Consider the following 21,827-nt stretch of genomic DNA (forward strand, 5'->3'; position numbering starts at 1 on the left):
TTTATTTTCAGCATTCACATTGCTACCTGTCAGACAATTCATATCACTGGGTAAGTGACCAAAAGGTTTGGTTGCAGAACTGTGCACCCCTTTTTGTGCTAACCACAAACTTAAAGTGGCGTAACGAATGCAATTCTTTTCTTCTTGTAATGTAATTATGCACATCATTGTTCCCTTTGAAATGTAATGGACTACCTACGACAAATTCCTTGATGGAGTAAATATAATGCGAAGTAATAGCCAAAATACGTAACTCTTTAAACAGATGTCTATAAGATTATCGTGGGTGAGCACCACATGTTACTCTTACAGCGCGTTTCAGAGCAACGAAAACTTTCTTCCTTGAAGATGTGTTACACCAGAACATTATTCCACCTCAAGTTATTAAATGAAAATATGCAAAATACATCACCTTACTTATTTGTTACTGCCAAGCTTTGCAGTGATTCTAAGTGCAAATGTGGGTGAACTCAATTGTTTCAGAAGTTCCAAAAAGTGCTTTTTCCCAATTTAAATTCCCAACAACACGCACACATAGGAATTTTAAAATTGCGCCCTATTTATTATTTCCTCACTACATGTTACACTTAACATTGATGTAGTAACTCTCGATGCGCAGAACTGAATACGTTGTGCCTTTTTTAAAACTGGGAGTGGGGCCATTCGGAGGAAAGCAGTCAGTGATGGTTCAAATGGCTCTGAGCACTATGGGACTTAACATCTGTGGTCATCAGTCCCCTAGAACTTAGAACTACTTAAACCTAACTAACCTAAGGACATCACACACATCCATGCCCGAGGCAGGATTCGAACCTGCGACCGTAGCGGTCACGCGGTTCCAGACTGAAGCGCCAGAACGGCACGGCCACACCGGCCGGCGCAGTCAGTGATACTTTTAAGAAGTTTGTCTACCGTTTCTACTGTTTCTCTATATATGCTTGGATTGATTACAATACTAGTGTCATCAGCAATAAGAACAAATTCTACTCGTTATATATTAGACGGAAAATCGTAGACACACATGAGGAACAAAAGCAGATATAACATTGAGCCTTGGGAAATTCCCCACGTGATTTCTCCTTAGCCAGAGTAACGTTCCCGGGCTACATTCGCTGGATTACTAAATACTACTTTCTGCATTCTTTTGGTTAGATATGACATTATCCATTGTGGCTATAACATAAAACCCATAAAGATCAGTTTATCTAAGAGAGGGACGCAAGGTGAACGAATGTGTAGTTTCCATTTAAACTGCCACCTTTAGCTTATAACGACACGTCATTAATGCATTGCTCCGCACCCGCGGTTGGCTGGCATCTAAATAGCGGCGTTTCAGTTCGGTCGTCTCATCCCACACGCGCCCTGTTGCGTTCTCCGGCAGCCGGACCAGTGGTAATGTACCGTGCACACCAGTCGCACCCAACACTCGTTCCCGCTGCCGGTCTTGCTACGGTATCTTCAGGCCTAAATGATAGGCCTACCCAAGCAAGGTGTTTCAGGACCTTGAAAACGTCGCGTTAACGCACTTCATATCACTTGACGACCTACTTGCTCGTCCAGTACGTCGAACGTTTGCAGACATCAGCTTTCAATGCGGCTCAGAGGCAGACAGTTGTAGAACCACATACACTTATCGAGTTTACAAGACACATTTCTCATCATTTCCATTCACGATGAAGAGAGGAGTTACATGAAGCAGCAAGTAACTGACATACTGGACAGAATAAAACCATGACCGTTAAAGAAGATATTGCAGGAGCCCGCACAATGCTCATAACACTGTACTGGAAACGTCATATGGAAAGAAGTTCGAAATTTTTTAACCCTTGTTACATGACTCCCTACGATACAATCACATCTTACATACTGATTATTAGCTAATGCATGGGGAGGAACGATGATGGTACCGTCTATTACACTATTGAGCCGAAGGGATCGAAAGAAAGCACTCCTGTCGGCATGGCCAATTGAAAAACTCCGTATGTCACGTGAACGCCATGCCGTCAATCACTACGCTGCCAAGACCAGTTTTTGTAAAAAAGATATCATAATAAAGCTTCTGGTTGGTGACAGGAGGCAGCGTCGGGACTTCATACATTTTCAGCCGTGTTCGAAACAGGATTATTATTTTTATTATTGTTTTTTGTTTTTCATTTATCTACTCACGTTCGTATAAAATTGATACACGAATGCTTTCCTGTGTGGCGCACGGGATTAGCCGAGCGGTCTAGGGCGCTGCAGTCATGGGCTGTGCGGCTGGTCCCGGCGGAGGTTCAAGTCCTCCCTCGGGCATGGGTGTGTGTGTTTGTCCTTAGGATAATTTAGGTTAAGTAGTGACCTTAGCAGTTAAGTCCCATAGAATTTCATACACATTTGTACATTTTTTGTTTTCCAATGCATGTTGAGAAGGCATTATCTTATTCGTCTACTAATTGGCCTGTCTGCTGTATGAACTAACAAAAAAGAAAAAACCGTAAATGACCGAGATAATTATTTGAAACTGTTTTCGGTGAAACCCCTGTAGTGTTTCTCGGTTCGTAATCAGTCGCAAACGTTAGTTTCCGGTAAAATGATTCATTATGCACGGTTTACTTCGAAATTAGTGGGTACGCGTAAAATCTTCAGCAATGTTAAAGACATTTCTTCGCGCTATGATCGTGGTGTTCGGAATTTCTACCCTTCGGATGCTTCTATGATCATTATTATCCAAGGGAATGCACCAAATGTTAGTGAAGAATGAATATAAAAAATGCTAAGAATTAACTTTGATAATCTGACGGGAACCGGTGTCACCACTGCGGTAAGGCCGTTGGCAGAAGAAAGCATTACAGTGATGGGAAAAATGGCGAAACAAGGAAAGCGCTATAACAATTAAATATAAGGTTACGAGAATTGAAAAAGATTGTAAATCCTGAGAAATACCACACACACATACCCGTATATTATATATTAAAAGCATGACACTCCTTGTGGAACGCAGGTTTAATTTTATAATTAATTTAACGACAATGTATAGTCTGACTTCAAAACAAACGTTCGTTTAGTAATCTTCTACGAACAAGGGTAGAAAAACGAAAGAAAAAAACTAATAAAATGAAATCAATAACCGGGTTTCGAAAGCGAGCACACAGTGTGCAAAGGTAGGAAGCTGCGCCCCCAATCACCGTGCCACCATTTCGGGTGAAGTGACTGCGATCTAAAAGGCGTATAAAATACGACGAAAAATTTGACGACAGTTTTCTCAGAAAAACTCGGATAAGCCAATACACGTGTTCTCTAATTCTGAGCACTCTTCCACGAAGAAAAGTTTCTGGGAAATCGGGCAATGGCACTTACCGTGTTCCCCTCGCCAGCAGCGGACAGCAACACCCACACCTTATCGGTTCTCGGGAATAAATACGACGGTGCTACCACACTGGCCTGGTACTACTATCGCGTTCTTACTACTCCTAAAACATTAGAGGGGTATTTTTGCGTTTCTAGGGTCATTACAGTAAAAATGGTAGCTCTTTTCTCGTATAATTTCACGCAGTTACCTGAAATTGGAAGTGTTGTTACATACGAATACCACTCGTGGTCTTGCGGTTGGCGTTGCTAACTCTGGCTCACAGCGTCCTGGGTTCGATTACCGTCTGAACGCGTATTTCCTGCAGTAGGAACTGTGTCTGTGTGTTTGTGTCTGTGCGCTGGCGTCTGCGTGTTTTTCTCATAATCATTACATCATGATCGACGGGCAATTTGCCGAAAGGGTGTCAAATGAGAACCATTGTACCAGGAGGCCTAATTCCCAGGAAGGGGGTCCCAGCCAAAAATGCCATACACGGAAATCTTAATCTAATACACTACTGGCCATTAAAATTGCTACACCAAGAAGAAATGCAGATGATAAACGGGTATTCATTGGACAAATATATTATACTAGAACTGACAAGTGATTACATTTTCACGCAATTTGGGTGCATAGATCCTGAGAAATCAGTACCCAGAACAACCACCTCTGGTCATAATAACGGTCTTGATACGCCTGGGCATTGAGTCAAACAGAGCTTGCATGGCGTGTACAGCTACAGCTGCCCATGCAGCTTCAACACGGTACCACAGTTCATCAAGAGCAGTGACTGGCGTATTGTGACGAGCCAGTTGCTTGGCCGCCATTGACCAGACGTTTTCAATTGGTGAGACAACTGGATAATATGCTGGCCAGGGTAGCAGTCGAACATTTTCTGTATCCAGAAAGGCCCGTACAGGACCTGTAACATACGGTCGTGCATTGTCCTGCTGAAATGTAGGGTTTCGCAGGGATCAAATGAAGGGTAGAGCCACGGGTTGTATAACACATCTGAAATGTAACGTCCACTGGTCAAAATGCCGTCAATGCGAACAAGAGGTGACCGAGACGTGTAACCAATGGCACCCCATACCATCATGCCGGGTGATACGCCGGTATGACGATGACGAATACACGCTTAAAAAAAAATGGCTCTGAGCACTATGGGACTCAACTGCTGTGGTCATAAGTCCCCTAGAACAGAACTAATTAAATCTAACTAACCTAAGGACATCACACACATCCATGCCCGAGGCAGGATTCGAACCTGCGACCGTAGCGGTCGTGCGGTTCCAGACTGTAGCGCCTTTAACCGCTCGGCCACTCCGGCCGGCAATATACACGCTCCCAATGTGCGTTCACCGCGATGTCGCCAAACACGGATGCAACCATTATGATGCTGTTAACAGAACCTCCATTCATCCGAAAAAATGACGTTTTGCCATTCGTGCAGCCAGGTTCGTCGTTGAGTACACCATCGCAGGCGCTCCTGTCTGTGATGCAGCGTCAAGGGTAACCGCAGCCAAGGTCTCCGAGCTGATAGTCCATGCTGCTGCAAACGTCGTCGAACTGTTCGCGCAGATGACTGTTGTCTTGCAAACGTCCCCATATGTTGACTCAGGAATCGAGACGTGGCTGCACGATCCGTGACAGCCATGCGGATAATATGTCTGTCATCTCGACTGCTAGTGATACGAGGCCGCTGGGATTTAGCACAGCGGTCCGTATTACCCTCCTGAACCCACCGATTCCATATTCTGCTAACAGTCATTGGATCTCGACCAAATCGAGCAGCAGTGTCGCGATACGATAAACTGCAATCGCGATAGGCTCCAATCCGACCTTTATCAAAGTCGGAAACGTGATGGTACGCATTTTTCCTCCTTACACGAGGCATCACAACAACGTTTCACCACGCAACGTCGTTCAGCTGCTATTTGTATGAGAAATCGGTTGGAAACTTTCCTCATGTCAGCACGTTGTAGGTGTCGCCACTGGCGCCAAAAAATGGTTCAAATGGCTCTGAGCACTATGGGACTCAACTGCTGAGGTCATTAGTCCCCTAGAACTTAGAACTAGTTAAACCTAACTAACCTAAGGACATCACAAACATCCATGCCCAAGGCAGGATTCGAACCTGCGACCGTAGCGGTCTTGCGGTTCCAGACTGCAGCGCCTTTAACCGCACGGCCACTTCGGCCGGCCCACTGGCGCCAGCCCTGTGTGAATGCTCTGACAAGCTAATCATTTGCATATCACAGCATTTTCTTCCTGTCTGTTACATTTCGCGTCTGTAGCACGTCATTTTCTTGGTGTAGCAATTTTAATGGCCAGTAGTGTAGTTAGCACTTCCGGCCCAGGACGATCAAATACACCTAAATCAAATCGCTACGAGTAAGATGGTGCAATGGGCAATGGTCTGCAGCCAGATTTCAGAGGAGTGGAATCAGATCCTCTTCTTAAGCTGTAATCACAGTGGCAAAGACGACGCCTCTGAAGGTCTCCCGATAACATCGTCCGACAACTGGGACACAGTACATCCTATATCCCCCACGAACCATGGACCTTCCCGTTGGTGGGCAGGCTTGTGTGCCTCAACGATACAGATAGCCGTACCGTAGGTGCAACCACAACGGAGGGGTATCTGTTGAGAGGCCAGACAAACGCGTGGTTCCTGAAGAGGGGCAGCAGCCTTTTCAGTAGTTGCAGGGGCAACAGTCTGGATGATTGACTGATCTGGCCTTGTAACACGAACCAAAACGGCCTTGCTGTGCTGGTACTACGAACGGCTGAAAGCAAGGGGAAACTACAGCCGTAATTTTTCCCGATGGCATGCAGCTTTACTGTATGGTTAAATGATGATGGCGTCCTCTTGGGTAAAATATTCCGGAGGTAAAATAGTCCCCCATTCGGATCTCCGGGTGGGGACAACTCAAGAGGACGTCGTTATCAGGAGAAAGAAAACTGGCGTTCTACGGATCGGAGCGTGGAATGTGAGATCCCTTAATCGGGCAGGTAGGTTAGAAAACTTGAAACGGGAAATGGATAGGTTAAAGTTAGATACAGTGGGAATTAGTGAAGTTCGGTGGCAGGATGAACAAGACATTTGGTCGGGTGAGTACAGGGTTATAAATACAAAATCAAATCGGGGTGATGCAGGAGTAGGTTTAATAATGAATAATAAAAAAAAGGAGTGCGGGTAAGCTACTACAAACAGCATAGTGAACGCATTATTGTGGCCAAGATAGTCACGAAGCCCACACGTACTACGGTAGTACAAGTTTATATGCCAACTAGCTCTGCAGGTGATGAAGAAATTGATGAAATGTATGATGAGATAAAAGAAATTATTCAGGTAGTGAAGGGAGACGAAAATTTTATAGTCATGGGTGACTGGAATTCGAGAGCAGGAAAAGGGAGAGAAGGAAACACAGTAGGTGAATATGAATTGGGGGAAAGAAATGAAAGAGGAAGCAGTCTGGCAGAATTTTGCACGGAGCATAACTTAATAATAGCTAACACTTGGTTCAAGAATCATAAAAGAAGGTTGTACGCATGGAAGAATCCTGCAGAAACTAGAAGGTATCAGATAGATTATATAATGGTAAGACAGAGATTTAGGAACCAGGTATTAAATTGTAAGATATTTCCAGGGGCAGATGTGGACTCTGACCACAATCTATTGGTTATGAACTATAGATTAAAACTGAAGAAACTGCAGAAAGGTGGGAATTTAAGGAGATGGGACCTGGACAAACTGATTAAACCAGAGGTTGTACAGAGTTTCAGGGAGAGCATAAGAGAACAATTGTCACAAATGGGGGAAAGAAATACATTAGAAGACGAATGGGTAGCTGTGAGGGATGAAGTAGTGAAGGCAGCAGAGGATCAAGTAGGTAAAAATACGAGGGCTAGTAGAAATCCTTGGGTAACAGAAGAAATATAGAATTTAATTGATGAAAGGAGAAAATATAAAAATGCAGTAAATGAAGCAGGCAAAAAGGAATACAAACGTCTCGAAGATGAGATCGACAGGAAGTGCAAAATGGCTAAGCAGGGATGCCTAGAAGACAAATGTAAGGATGTAGAGGCTTATCTCACTAGAGGTAAGATAGATACTGCCAACAGGAAAATTAAAGAGACCTTTGGCGAAAAGAGAACAACTTGTATGAATATCAAGAGCTCAGATGGAAACCGAGTTCTAAGCAAAGAAGGGAATGCAGAAAGATGGAAGGAGTATATAGAGGGTCTATACAAGGGCGACGTACTTGAGGACAATATTCTGGAATTGGAAGAGAATGTAGATGAAGACGAAATGGGAGATACAATACAGCGTGAAGGGTTTGACAGAGCACTGATTGACCTGAGTCGAAGCAAGGCCCCGGGAGTAGACAACATTCCATTAGAACAACTGACGGCCTTGGGAGAGCCAGTCCTGACAAAGCTCTACCATCTGATGAGCAAGATGTATGAGACAGGCGAAATACCCTCAGACTTCAAGAAGAATACAATAATTCCAATCCTAAAGGAAGCAGGTGTTGACAGATGTGAAAATTACCGAACAAACAGTTTAATAAGTCACAGCTGCAAAATACTAACACGAATTCGTTACAGACGAATGGAAAAACTAGTAGAATCCGACCTCGGGGAAGATCAGTTTGGATTCCGTAGAAATATTGGAACACGCGAGGCAATACTGACCTTACGATTTATCTTAGAAGAAAGATTAAGGAAAGGCAAACCTACGTTTCTAGCATTTGTAGACTTAGAGAAAGCTTTTGACAATGTTGACTGAAATACCCTCTTTCAAATTCTAAAGGTGGCAGGGATAAAATACAGGGAGCGGGAGGCTATTTACAATTTGTACAGAAACCCGATGGTAGTTGTAAGAGTCGAGGGACATGAAAGGGAAGCAGTGGTTGGGAAGGGAGTGAGACAGGATTGTAGTCTCTCCCCGATGTTACTCAATCTGTATATTGAGCAAGCAGTAAAGGAAACAAAGGAAAAATTCGGAGTAGGTATTATCATCCACGGAGAAGAAATGAAAACTTCGAGGTTCGCCGATGGCATTGTAATTCTGTCAGAGACAGCAAAGGACTTGGGAGAGCAGTTGAAAGGAATGGACAGTGTCTTGAAAGGAGGATATAAGATGAAAATCAACAAAAGCAAAACGGGGATAATGGAATGTAGTCGAATTAAGTCGGGTGATGCTGAGGGAATCAGATTAGGAAATGAGACACTTAAAGTAGTAAAGGAGTTTTGCTATTTGGGGAGCGAAAATAACTGATGATGGTCGAAGTAGAGAGGATATGAAATGTAGACTGGCAATGGCAAGGAAAGTGATTCTGAAGAAGAGAAATTTTTTAACATCGAGTATAGATTTAAGTGTCAGGAAGTCGTTTCTGAAAGTATTTGTATGGAGGTGAAACATGGACGATAACTAGTTTGGACAAGAAGAGAATAGAAGCTTTCGAAATGTGGTGCTACAGAAGAATGCTGAAGATTAGATGGGTAGATCACGTAACTAATGTGGAGGTACTGAATAGAATTGGGGAGAAGGGGAGTTTATGGCACAACCTGACAAGAAGAAGAGACCTGTTGGTCGGACGTGTTCTGAGGCATCAAGGGATCACAAATTTAGCATTGGAGGGCAGCGTGGAGGGTAAAAATCGTAGAGGGAGACCAAGAGATGAATACACAAAGCAGATTCAGAAGGATGTAGATTGCAGTAAGTACTGGGAGATGAAGATGCTTGCACAGGATAGAGTAGCATGGAGAGCTGCATCAAACCAGTCTCAGGAATGAAGACCACAACAACAACATCCTATATCCTTCGCCAGTTTTTGCCGATAGCAAGGAGATTAGAGTTAGATCACCTCTGTCTCGCCATGGACTTGGCGAGTGCTGGATTTTCTTTCCTTAGCTGTTTGAATAATCATACAAGTTTCACGAAAATACACTGACTGAGAAAATCGCAAAACCAAAATATAATTAATACAGAATAATGAAACTTCGGGAATATATTTGTCTAGGTAACATATTTAAGTGATTGACATTGCAAGATCACAGATTAAGGTAAGGGCTTCAAAAGCCATTGTAAATGTGAAAAGCTGGTACATTAATGACCTGTGTAACCGCCAGAACGCTGAATACAAGCATGTAAACCTGCATGCATTGTGTTGTACAGGTGCCGGTAGTTAGTTTGAGGGATGGAGTTACATGCCTGTTGCACTCGGGCAATACAGGATCCGTTAATGGGTTTGGGGATGACGCTGGAGTTATCCATCGACGACAGATATGGTGATCGAACAGACCGAGGCAACATCTCGACACTCTGTAGAGCACGTTAGGTTGCAACAGCGGTATGTGGGCGACCGTTATCTTGTTGGAAAACACCCCCTGGATTGATGTTCATGAATGGCAGCAAAGGGTGTCAAATCACCAGCTTCACATACGAATTTGCAGTCTGGGTGCGTGGAATAACCACGAGATTGCACCTGCTGTCATCCGAAATTGTCACCCAAACCACAACTCCAGGTGTAGGTCCAGTGCGTGTAACACGCAGACTTGTTGGATGCAGGCCCCCAACTGGTCTCCTTCCAACAAACACACCGCAGTCACTGACACCGTGACAGAGCTCTCGCTTGACACCACTCCAGTCGTTAATGGCGACGGTTTGGTGACAGCGGAATGCGCGCTATAGGGCGTCTGGCTCGTAGCTTTCCAGTAACTGTTTTGTGACAGTTCGTTGTGTCACTGTGGTGCCATCTACTGCTCAAATTGCTGCTACAGATGCAGAACGATGGGCCTGAGCCATGCGGCAAACACAATGGACTTCCCTCTCGGTAGTGCCACGTGGTCGTCTGGAGCCCGGTCTTCTTGGGACCGTGCATTCTCGTGACAAGCACTGCTAGCAATCATGTACAGTGGCTACCTTCCTGCAAAGTATTTCTGCAGTATCGCAGAGGGAACATAGCCTTATCATATGACCTCGTTCAAACCCAGTGAGGTGCCGATATTGGTGTCTTGGTCGCCTTTAAGGCAGTCCTGTCTAACGCCAAGTCACAATGTCCAGTCTGAAAGATAACTAACGCTCACGACCGTTACAGAGTCTATTCAGAGCAAACCTGATTTGCATTCTCACAGTTGTGTTACTAGCGCCACACGTTTACAGATTGAGAAAAACGCCTGCCGAGTTCCGTTTATGTCCTACAGCTCCTTCTTGGTGCTGAGATTTTTCCTCAGTGCAAGTGGAAAAGACGTTGTCCTTATTTCTCTATTAATTGTCTGTTTGGTGAACGAATTAAGGGAAAAAATCAATAAATGATTCTTGTTGGCACTGTAAAGCAAGATTGCAAAACCTATGCGCAACTTCAAATAAAATAATCAGAACATACATGTGTTCATTAACTTTCAATGACTATCATTCAGCGTACGTGTGAAAGACAAAAAGAAAATTAGATTAAGATTTAACAGCTAAAGCACTGAAAATTGGAACCACATAAGTCACATTTGATAACCACCTCATACAACGGAATCGCAGCTCCGCTGGCATAAAAACACCTGTTACTAGTACTTATAATGCCCACCTGTCACAATAAATCAAATCCACTACAGTAACTTTTAAGTTTCGGAATCGACATGTGCCACCTTCTTCACTTCTGTTAAGGATTAGCCTGCTTGACATACTGTGTTTTAAGTATAGACGCGGTGCTGAAATGGCTGGACAGCCACAGAACACGCGTAATGTAATATAACGTTCTGTTAATTTAATATATATATATATATATATATATATATATATATATATATATATATATATATATAGAGAGAGAGAGAGAGAGAGAGAGAGAGAGGGAAACATTCCACATGGGAAAAATATATCTAAAAACAAAGATGATGTGACTTACCGAACGAAAGCGCTGGCAGGTCGATAGACACACAAACCAACACAAACACAAACACAAAATTCAAGCTTTCGCAACAAACTGTTGCCTCATCAGGAAAGAGGGAAGGAGAGGGAAAGACGAAAGGATGTGGGTTTTAGGGGAGAGGGTAAGGAGTCATTCCAATCCCGGGAGCGGAAAGACTTACCTTAGGGGGAAAAAAGGACGGGTATACACTCGCGCACACACACACACATATCCATCCACACATATACAGACACAAGCAGACATCTCACAAGCAGACATCAGTCAACTGATCAGTTGACTGCACAGCAGCAAGGGGAGCTCCACCTACCAGCCCAAAGGAGCCAATGGGTCTGAAGATGGTTTTATAGAAAAAACCGAAACCGGTTACTCATTAAAACAGACATAACGTGATCAAGACTGAACTTTAATCTAATATATAACAATTAATTGATCACTGTATTCCAGAAATGTTTACCAAAATTTGTAAAAGTGTTGCGTTAAAATGCCTGGGTGAGCTGTAACAGGGTGACTGTCGTACAGCCGAAAGACAAAAGGCACGGATATAATTTATCATTCGTTCCCAAAAGACGTTAAAGTGCAGAGGGCCTGGATTATGAAGTGCCACCGAAAAGATCGCTTCAATGTTGCGACGTCAACTGTTTGTTCATTGCATTTCACATCCGATGATTATCTACGTGACTTGCGAGCAGAACTTCTCAATCTACCGCCGAAGCAAACACTTAAACCAGACGCAGTGCCGAGTGTGAATATACCAGGAAGTGTTCCCAGTGTTAGTGGAAATTCAGGCCCTGATGACACAGTTTCTCCGAATAGGGCAGACAGGTCGCAGGCTAGAAAGACAATGAAAAATGCAATTGAGCACCTGGTTAGTGTGTCTCCGAAAAAAAGAAAAATAGACCAGTCAACAGCGACAGATGACTGTGACACTGATAGTAAACAGATAAGCGAACTCTGTAAACGTATAGAAGAATTAGAATACAGGAACCGCAGACTGACAGCTATGTGTGCAAATCTCAGGTGTAGTGAGAAGCGTTTGAAACTCAAAGTGAAAGCTTGTGGTGAGAAAATAAAATATCGACAAAAGTGTCAAAAGAAGCAAGTACAGGAGAAAGTGACTCAAATATTAGGCAAATTGTTTTCGAAAACACAGATAAACTGCTTGTTGAGTGGAAAGAAACGAGCAAAATGGCAAAAGGAAGATATTTGTAAAGCGCTTACACTTCGTCCTGTGTCTAGGAAGTGTTATTTGTTTTTCAGAAATCAGGTCGGTTTCCCACTTCCAGGACTGTCAACACTTAAGAGATGGACGTCACGCTCTTTCAGATGCTTTCCTGGTCTGCTGACAGACGTTTTGCAACTAATGAAAGCCCACTCATCTGTATTGACAAAAACTGAACGTGTGTGTGTGCTATTATTCGACGAAATGAATGTAGACAGGAATATTATTTATAATCCTGTTGAAGATCGTGTTGTAGGGCCACACAGTAACGTGCTATTTGTTATGGTACGTGGTTTGTTTTCTGGGTGGAAGCAACCCATTTACTATGATTTTGACACACAAATAACAGCTGATCGGTTAAGCAGTATTATCTGCTCTGTACAAGATGTTGGTTACGATGTTGTTGCGGTAGTGTGCGACCTTGGAACAAAAAAATCGATCTGTGTGGAAAGATTTTAATGTGACAGAAACAAATTCCTGCTTTTCCAATCCGCAGTATGAAAATAAACGAATCTGGGTGTTTTCAGATATTCCGCATTTGTTTAAATTAATGAGGAACAACTTTCTGGATGACAGACTAAAGCTTCCAAGTGGGAAAATTGTTAATAAATCTATTGTAGAAAGACTGCTCGCATTAGATAGGAGTGAAATGAAGTTGTGTCCTAAACTGTCACAGCTTCATCTCAGTGTCAAGGGGAGAGAGCGTCAAAGGGTTTATTTGGCAATGCACCTTTTTTCGAGTACCACAGCTAAAGCCATAAAGTACCTAATGCCTGAAGAAGAGGAAGCAGCGAATTTTTTTCAGTTAGCAAACGTCGCATTTGTCATTCTGACTGCTCGGAGGTACAATAAGAATGTGTTATCATGTGGTTATGGGATACATAAGGATGTTCAAGAAAGAATATTGAGAGAACTGTATACGTGTGCCGAAAAAAATGCGCGTAGGCAATGCAAATCACTTGCTCCCATTCCAGAAAGGCATTATGACAACTGTTCGGTCATTATTTGGATTGTTTTCAGATCTTCAGCCACTACAAATAACATATATTTTAACTGCAAGATTGAACCAGGATGCACTGGAAAATTTTTTCTCACAGGTCAGAGGAATTGGTCATTTCCATTCGAACACTTCTCCAACAGAAGTAAAATATCGATTACGGTTGTTACTGCTGGGACACAATGCTTATGACAGTCCTCTGTCAAGTGACACATCAGTAGAGGCAGATGAGTGTGACGGATTTTTGACGTCACATCTGTTCACAGGAATTTTGCCTGACATGAGCGAAGCACTGCAAATGATAGATGGTGAAAAAGAGCTACGAGATATTAACTTTCCTGTTCAACCTGCACCAGAAGAATCTGCTGTCAAAGAGGGATGTGACTGCTCTGCAGAAGGATTCCGTTACCTGGCTGGCTACACTGCATATCGTGCTAAGAACTGTGAGAAGACACTGGGAACGCCGTCGGCTGATATTGTAAGCCCTCCAACAAATGAAAATTATGGTTGGATTGAATTTCTATCTCGCGGTGGGCTTACAGTTCCCACAGATGAGTGGCTACATAAGATGTCTCAGTTTGAACTAATTTTTAATGAATTTAATGGATTGGATAGTATTTCCAAGGAAAAAAAATATAGTGAAAACAATATGCACTGCTGTCCAAACTAAATATCCGGAATTTTCGTCACACGTTATAAAACTGTATGTCAGAACACGACTTTTCATTCGTATGCGGTTCCTCAATACGAAGCATAAAATGCAGAAAGCAGCAGCAGCACAGAAGCGGAAATCAAGACAGTGGCACTCTTCTTCTACTGCAAACACGTAAATCAACTGTTTTAAATAATTTCCTGAGATTTTATTGGTGTTATAAGTAGTTGCTTGTCCTTAGTAAGAGTCGCTTGCTGCGCTAGCCGCTGCCTCCCTTTGCTCCTACAGTGACGTCACTGCGCCAGCCAATCGCAGCCGATTTAGCTTCGGGCCCAACCTCCCTTTTAAATAACCTTAGGCTGGAGTTGGCGGTCATGTGGGCATGAGGTGTGCTCTTTGTGTGTATGAATGGTGTGTGTTTTTCTTCTGCTGAGGAAGGCTGTGGCAGAAAACTTTTAGGAAGTGCCTCGTAATTGTGTCTGTCTGTAACTTCACGTGTCTTCTTTACGGTAAGCATCATTCTATCTTTTCCTACATTGTTGACATTTCTACCCAGACTTTCCATTGTTTCACATTCATAATCAAGATTATACGGAACTCTCGGACCGTTATGTATTATAACTAGAGACCGGATTATAGGCATCAGAAAACCCTTAAAATATGCGTGCAAATATGCATGAAGAACGCTTAAAAATTCATGAAAATGGCGAAATATGCAAAATCAAATAATAAAGAAACACGATAGTTACTGTGTGCATTACACCTGAAAGTCAAACCTGTGCTTATCAGTTACGAGGAAGAGCGCCTGCCACGCCAAAAATCGGTACGTTTAGAATGCTGATATTTTCTGAATACTCTCTAGTAGAGGTTAGGAAGGGTGGCTTTCTGGGATTATTTTCTAAAAATTTGCAAAATGGGGGTACATACCGTGTTTCAAGAATTGTTCCTTCTTTGCCATTGTTGTCGGTAATAAGCGGATGCGATGCGATGTACAGAATCAACTGCGAGATATATAGCTCGCTGAGGGGCAATTTAAACTCCGAATTATTTTATTTAAAAAGCGACATACAGCCACGATTTTTTTTGAACAGCATTAACTTTTAATTAGAACTATTGGACCAAAGTATTATTTACGATTTATTTCACATTTTTCTTCTATTGTAAACATAAACGGCCAAGTACTGTTCCAAATGTTAGGTAGTAAGATTGTGTCTTCGATCACTCTAAACATTTTTATAAGCAGAAAAGGATCGTTCTACATCAACTGTGGCAACTGGCCACTATTTGAATTTTGGTGCTATGTTGGCAGTTAATGTTTTTGGTTAATGTTCACCTGCCCCATTAATAAAACTATCAGTTTGGCACATAGCTTCAAAGTCTGGGATATTGTTTAAAATGTTTTCTAACTTTTCTTCAAGTTTTCTTGAGAATACCGCCGGCAATGATGAGTTCACTAGAATAATTTTATTCATTGACTGAATAGATTCATTCAGTGCCAAACCTTGGGTTTCAAGGTTGTTAGTACTTTCAGGTATATGGAAATGATGAGCGCTAATCACAGCAATGTCTTTTTTAATACCGGAATCATTAAAAGCTTCCTTGCACTGGCAGACTGCCAAAGCCTTTGCACTATCGAAGTCGTTTGCTACCTCTCCAATGGCCTCGAAATGTTAATTGTAAAACAACACAGCTTCGACCCACGTACCCAAACGAGTTACCTCTGGTTCGGGAGGTAAAGGCACATTTCGTAGTTTCCCTTTGTAGGTCTTGAGGCGAGCAGGAGCCTTTAGAAACACTTTCTTTATGGATGAAATCGGTTTATTTACATTCACAAAGTGGAACTACTTCTTCAGCAACGCGATGTACTCCATGAGCAAAGCACGTCACATGATTCAAGTTGGGATAAAATACTCAGAGAGTTTTTCTGCTTTGGTCATATAGGGAGCAGATCTAAAATAAACACAAACACCCTTTCATCTGCAGAAGATTTTCGAAATATTTTTCTGATACCCTCATTCACAACTCTGGCGATCGTAGAATGATTTACTTTTTCAAGTTCTTTGCAGGCTGCTAAATAGGAAGAAGAAGTCTCTTCTTTTAAAGCACTAACATTGTAGTTTGCAATGCAACGGCCACAGATGTCTATAGTTTCGTCAACTGAATTCCAGGTAGTGCTGTCCTTAACTTCATTGCGTATTTCTTCCAAAACATTTACGTAAACTGTCGGTATATAATTTTTACGCAATGTTGATTCATCTGGTATATTTTGATTCAAACAATAGTTGCCTAGGAAAACTTTGAGGGTAGGGTTTGTAAGTTTGTGAAGAGGTATATATCCATGTGAAGCCGACTTATTTGGTTACCTTTGGACTAATCCCTGCTACTGCAACTTGCTGTTGCCAGAAGCTGTTGCCGTGGTCCTTTCTTCTGCATTCGTGCGATATGATGACTTGTCTTGACATGATGGTCTATTTGATGCTTTGTTTTGAACGTAACGTTTTTCTCGCAAACTCGGCAGTACAAAACAATTCTGACACATTTAAATGTTCCAGGATGGTCAGCTATACACGAAACGAGGCTTATTTTCCCGTGCACAACACGGTACATACTACATGTCGTAAAGACGTTCAGCTGTATACAAATAAGTCCGCAGCTCGTGGTCGCGCGGTAGCGTTCTCGCTTCCCGGGTTCGATTCCCGGCGGGGTCAGGGATTTTCTGTGCCTCGTGATGACTGGGTGTTGTGTGATGTACTTAGGTTAGTTAGGTTTTAGTAGTTCTAAGTTCTAGGGGACTGATGACCATAGATGTTAAGTCCCATAGTGCTCAGAGCCATTTTTTTTTGTATACAAGTAAATAGAATGCTAAACTGAAACAATGGACGTGTGACTAAAAGCTTGCGTAGTTTAATTTAATTGTTGCCGACGCTTACGGTATGACAGCGGAGGGGATTAACCAGGGGCGCGTGCGCAGAAGCATTGACTCTTGTCTGCCTGTTCCTATTCCTCTTCTCTAATGGCAGTGGCCTCTCGGTTAGCGATGGCAAGCAGTTATAGGTCACGGTCAACCTGTGAGACATCGCAGCTAGATGGAGCTGGAGACAGTCTTTCTAAATTTTTAAAATATTGTAAACATAGAGCGAAAATATGCATCGTCACTGGTTTTTAGTTCAAATATGCAGTAATCGGTGAAAAGTAGCCAAATATGCAAATGCATATGCAACATGCCAATGCATATAATCCGGTCTCTGACTATAACCATTGCCTAGGGAGCACATTGTTGGATCCAGTAGTATTGAGGCCTCAAGTAAAACACTGAGCGTCACTTTTACTGAGCAGGGAATTCGAAGTACTTGTTCTTATAAAAACTTATAAACTTTTAAATCCCTTATCGTGCTATGTAAAAAAAAATAGACGACAAATAAAATTGTGAAACAACAAAAAAAGGCTTCAGTTAGAGAGCAAAATCTGTTAAATTGAAATGAATTTGTAGTCACTCATGGAAATTACATTCGAACTGGAGAAAAATACTCAAATGCGTGTAGGCAAAACATACCACTTCGACTCCTCCATGAACCATTGCCGTGAACCGACTGGAGTTCTGAATGCTAGTGTGTGGCCTTAAAACGAACTGGTGCGTTGGAGAGATAGAGAAATCGGCGGCGCTTAGCGTAATGCGTTCGTCGTGGAAAATGGCACTCGCGCTGACAAGAAAGACAGTAATCGTCAGTTTTCCGGCAAGAAGACACCGTCAGAGAATGAGGAAGAGACAGCTTAGTCACTCAAGAGATTCTTGGCATACTGGTTAGATAAGACTGACACGATAATTAGCGTTTATGAGTTCACACTTCTTATTAGGTGTTTCAGCGATTTGTTTCGATTCCAGTCCATGAACCTCATTGACAGTGGAAAAAAGTAAAGCTTTTCGTCAGGATTTTTCCAGGTTTTGTATCCTGATTGTATTTATGTGGCCATTCTCATTAGATGCCAGGATAGAAATTGCGTTTTAAACTAATTATGAACCTGCTGTCTGGGGTACTCTACTTCGCTCAGGGAGTTGATATGAGATCGTGTGGTAGTTGGAATAAAAGGAAACTCTTTAAAGTATAAGAGCTGAAAAATTTTTATTGAAAAATATTCTAACTACTTACAATACTTGTTAAAGTACAAGAGTTAAAAAAATTACGACGTATTCCAACTACTCACAATATTTGTTTATAAACAATATATTTCATTTTGTTATCTGGGGTATTTGTGTGCAAATATTTCGACTTTCCTACTCGACAGCAGGCTACGTATAGTTGACTGTGAGAGAAACAGGAGTCTTCGTGGTTGTTGTCGCAATATTTTCAAGTTTCTCCTTGCGATTTGTTAACTGTAAAACAGTAGGCTAATTTGATTGGAAATTAGCTATTTGACGATCATCCTAGTACCATTACATAGTTTTGATGAGTTGAGATTTCTGAGTAGTATGCTCGGAGATTCAGTTTCAAGTCGAAGACAGTGTAATAGCTTTCTGGTACTTGCAAAGAGTTCAAAAATTCTGTACGGGAATTTTCTTCTGAATATTAATGTAATATCATCGGCAATATTATTTTAAGTTGCCAAAATTGTCCTTTCAAAGAGCCAATCCGGACTGGTATAGTTGTGAACAATGTTTGGATAAATTTGGTCGATGAGACCGTTTTCAGCAGTGGCTGTTTTGTGGAAATCATTGTTGTGTTTAATGGGGCCGATCGTCAGGTCAGTAGTATATGTACCTTCGCCTATTTGTAAATTTTGTTGAGCAACATATGCTTTTGTCTCGTCTTTCGATAGTTCAACTATCATATTTTTTGTTAATCACAGTGTTTGTGTGTTTGATCAAAGAAATGATTCTTAAGCATGTATTGATCACTTCTGCTGGTGCTGAATTGGGAATAACTGGAAGTGTTTGTCGAAAAGCTCCTGAGAGTATGATTAGACATCCTCCCATCACTTCATAGTTTCCTCGCAGGTCTTGTAATGTTCTGTCCATGGCTCCGACTGATGTTTTATGTGCCATAATGAATTCGTCTCAGAAGATAACTTTACCTTGTTTTAGAAGTTCACCCCGTCCACATGCTCTTCCGGTGTTACGTGCCAGGAATTGTTCTTAGGCTGTACTCACCACTAGTTGTAGTGCGAAATGATCAGTTCGTCCTCCTCCCATAAGTGTGGCTACAGCACCGGATGATGCCAGTGCAAATGAGACATGGTGTCTACCACGTGCTTTTGCCAGAAACAGATTTATTACAAACGTTTTCCCGGTGCCGCCTGGAGCAGCCAAGTAAATACACTGAAGACCTAAAAAAAAAAAAGGCACACCTATCCAATACCGTTTAGGATCCCGTCAGCACGCAGAAATACCGCAACACGGCATGGCATGGACTCGACTAGTGTCTGAAGTAGTGCTGGAAGGAACTGACACCATGAATCCTGCAGAGATGTAGATAATTCCGTAAGAGTACGATGGGCTGGAGATCTTTTCTGAACAGCACGTTGCAAGGTATCCCAGGGAACACGAGTTGGCCTTCGGCTACGAAAGCCCATATCGATGATGTTACGTTAAATGATTCTCACGCTGACACTTGCTGATGGCCCAGCGTTGTAATCTTCAACAATTTGCGGAAGGGTTGCAGTTCTGTCACGTTGAACGATTCTCCTCAGTCGTCGATGGTCTCGTTCTTGCAGGATCTTTTTCCAGCCGCAGCGACGACGGAGATCTGATGTTTTACTGGACTTCTGATATTCACGGAACACTCGTGAAATGGTCGTACTTGAAAATCCCCATTTCATCGCTACCTCGAAGATGCTGTGTCCCATCGCTTGTGCACCGTCTATAACACCACGTTCAACGGCGCTTAAATCTTGATAACCTGCCATTGTAGCAGCAGTAGCCGACCTAACAACTGCGCCAAACACTGTCTTATGTAGGTGTTGCCGACCTGCCGGCCGTTGTGGCCGAGCGGTTCTAGGCGCTTCAGTCCGGAACCGCACTGCTGCTGCGGTCGCATGTTCGAATCCTGCTCGGGCATGAATGTGTATGATGTCCTTAGGTTAGTTAGGTTTAAGTAGTTCTAAGTCTAGGGGACTGATGACCTCGGATGTTAAGTCTCATAATGCTTAGAGCCATTTGAACCATTTGTTGCCGACTTCAGCGCCGTATTCTGCCTGTTTACATATCTCTGTATTTGACTACGCATGCCTGTAGCAGTTACTTTGGCGGTTCACTGTAATTCCGCCAGTGCTGTGGTCAGTCCGGTCCATAATAACGTTGTAAATTTCCTTTTGATTGTCATTGAGGAGTGGCTTGTTGTGAGCAATGTATTGAGGTTGTTCGTTGATATTTTAGCTTTTTCCCTTTGTAATTTCGAGGGGTATCACACTGATAGCATCTTTTCGTGATGTTTGCATCCCAAGTTGTACCAAGCTCTGGTTGTTTATTGCTATTCACTTACTAAAAACATTTATCTTCTAGACGAGCGAGTGTTTCCTTAAAGATATCGTCGTTGAATATGCTGGTCAGTTCAGGATGAGCTTGTCGAAGTCGGTACAGTATGTCATCACTCGTACTCTCTTTGGAGCCCCATTGCTGATTTGGATTCGATGGGTTACATGTCAGTATTACGGTGAATAAGTCTCTCATTTATTCAGCTGGGGCTGTGAGAGCGGCTTCTTGCAGCGTTAATTCCTAGTGGTTGCCGGTCTCCAGTAGTTCTAAGATTTGCCATGCTTCTCTGTACACCTTGCATAGGTAGCTGTCAACATTCTTGAGGTCTGTGAAACTTGTTGAACCCCGTATTTCGTGTAGCAACATCCGGTGATAGAAACATGCAGCGTTGTTCGGTGTACACTTGGCCTGGGGCCACAGTCTCCATGATTCCTGAATGATCTACTATATTTTTGTTCCTTTTTCCACGTATAGAATGTAGGGATGTTGACATATAGTAATGTTTTCGCGAATGGATCCGTTTGGCACAGTTGGTTCAAATGGCTCTGAGCACTATGGGACTCAACTGCTGAGGTCATTAGTCCCCTAGAACTTAGAACTAGTTAAACCTAACTAACCGAAGGACATCACAAACATCCATGCCCGAGGCAGGATTCGAACCTGCGACCGTAGTGGTCTTGCGGTTCCAGACTGCAGCGCCTTTAACCGCACGGCCACTTCGGCCGGCGGCACAGTTGGTAAAAAGATGTTAATGTTGTGTCCTGAGGTGGTTCACTTAGTTGTTCTCGTTTTTCTGGCAACGACGAGTTGCATGTGAATGTTATGAAGAGGTCAGGTCGTCCGTATGTAGGTCTTGGCATCTTGAGAGTATTCGTGCATGTGTCTCGCACTTCATATGTGTGTTAACGCTAAGATTACCACTGTTCCAATGTCGTCATGTTTCCGTCATTTATGATTGCCTCTCTGAAGTGGATATATTTCTCCGTGCATAGTTCTTTATAATTCAGTCTCATGTAAAGTAAGCGTTCCGCTTCTGTTTTCGCATACATATATACCAAGATCTGATGGAATAAACGGTGATTGTTTCTACGCCTGTTTCATGCTGGATCTGTTTCATATTAAAATGATATAAGTTCTCTCTCTGCAGAAATATTAGTGGATACTGCGTGTCTCTGCAAAGAGTTGTTCTTCTTCTCTTCTTCGTTGTACAGTTATATCACGGCTTATG

The 21,827-nt window shown here is 42.6% G+C and overlaps 1 protein-coding gene across 1 annotated transcript in view; it reads right to left on the bottom strand.

Annotated features, from left to right (window-relative positions):
* Positions 1 to 17,753, bottom strand: part of LOC126251806 (solute carrier family 22 member 7-like) — an 85,566-nt gene extending 67,813 nt beyond the window's left edge. Inside the window, exon 1 of the mRNA XM_049952450.1 lies at positions 17,684 to 17,753. Within this exon, the coding sequence (XP_049808407.1) occupies positions 17,684 to 17,707 (24 nt within the window). The 5' untranslated portion in view covers positions 17,708 to 17,753. The remainder of the gene's footprint in view (positions 1 to 17,683) is intronic.
* Between the last annotated feature and the right edge of the window lie 4,074 nt (positions 17,754 to 21,827).

This window comes from Schistocerca nitens, chromosome 4 (genome assembly GCF_023898315.1).
Source record: "Schistocerca nitens isolate TAMUIC-IGC-003100 chromosome 4, iqSchNite1.1, whole genome shotgun sequence".
In the NCBI taxonomy this organism is placed as follows: Eukaryota; Metazoa; Arthropoda; class Insecta; order Orthoptera; family Acrididae; genus Schistocerca; species Schistocerca nitens.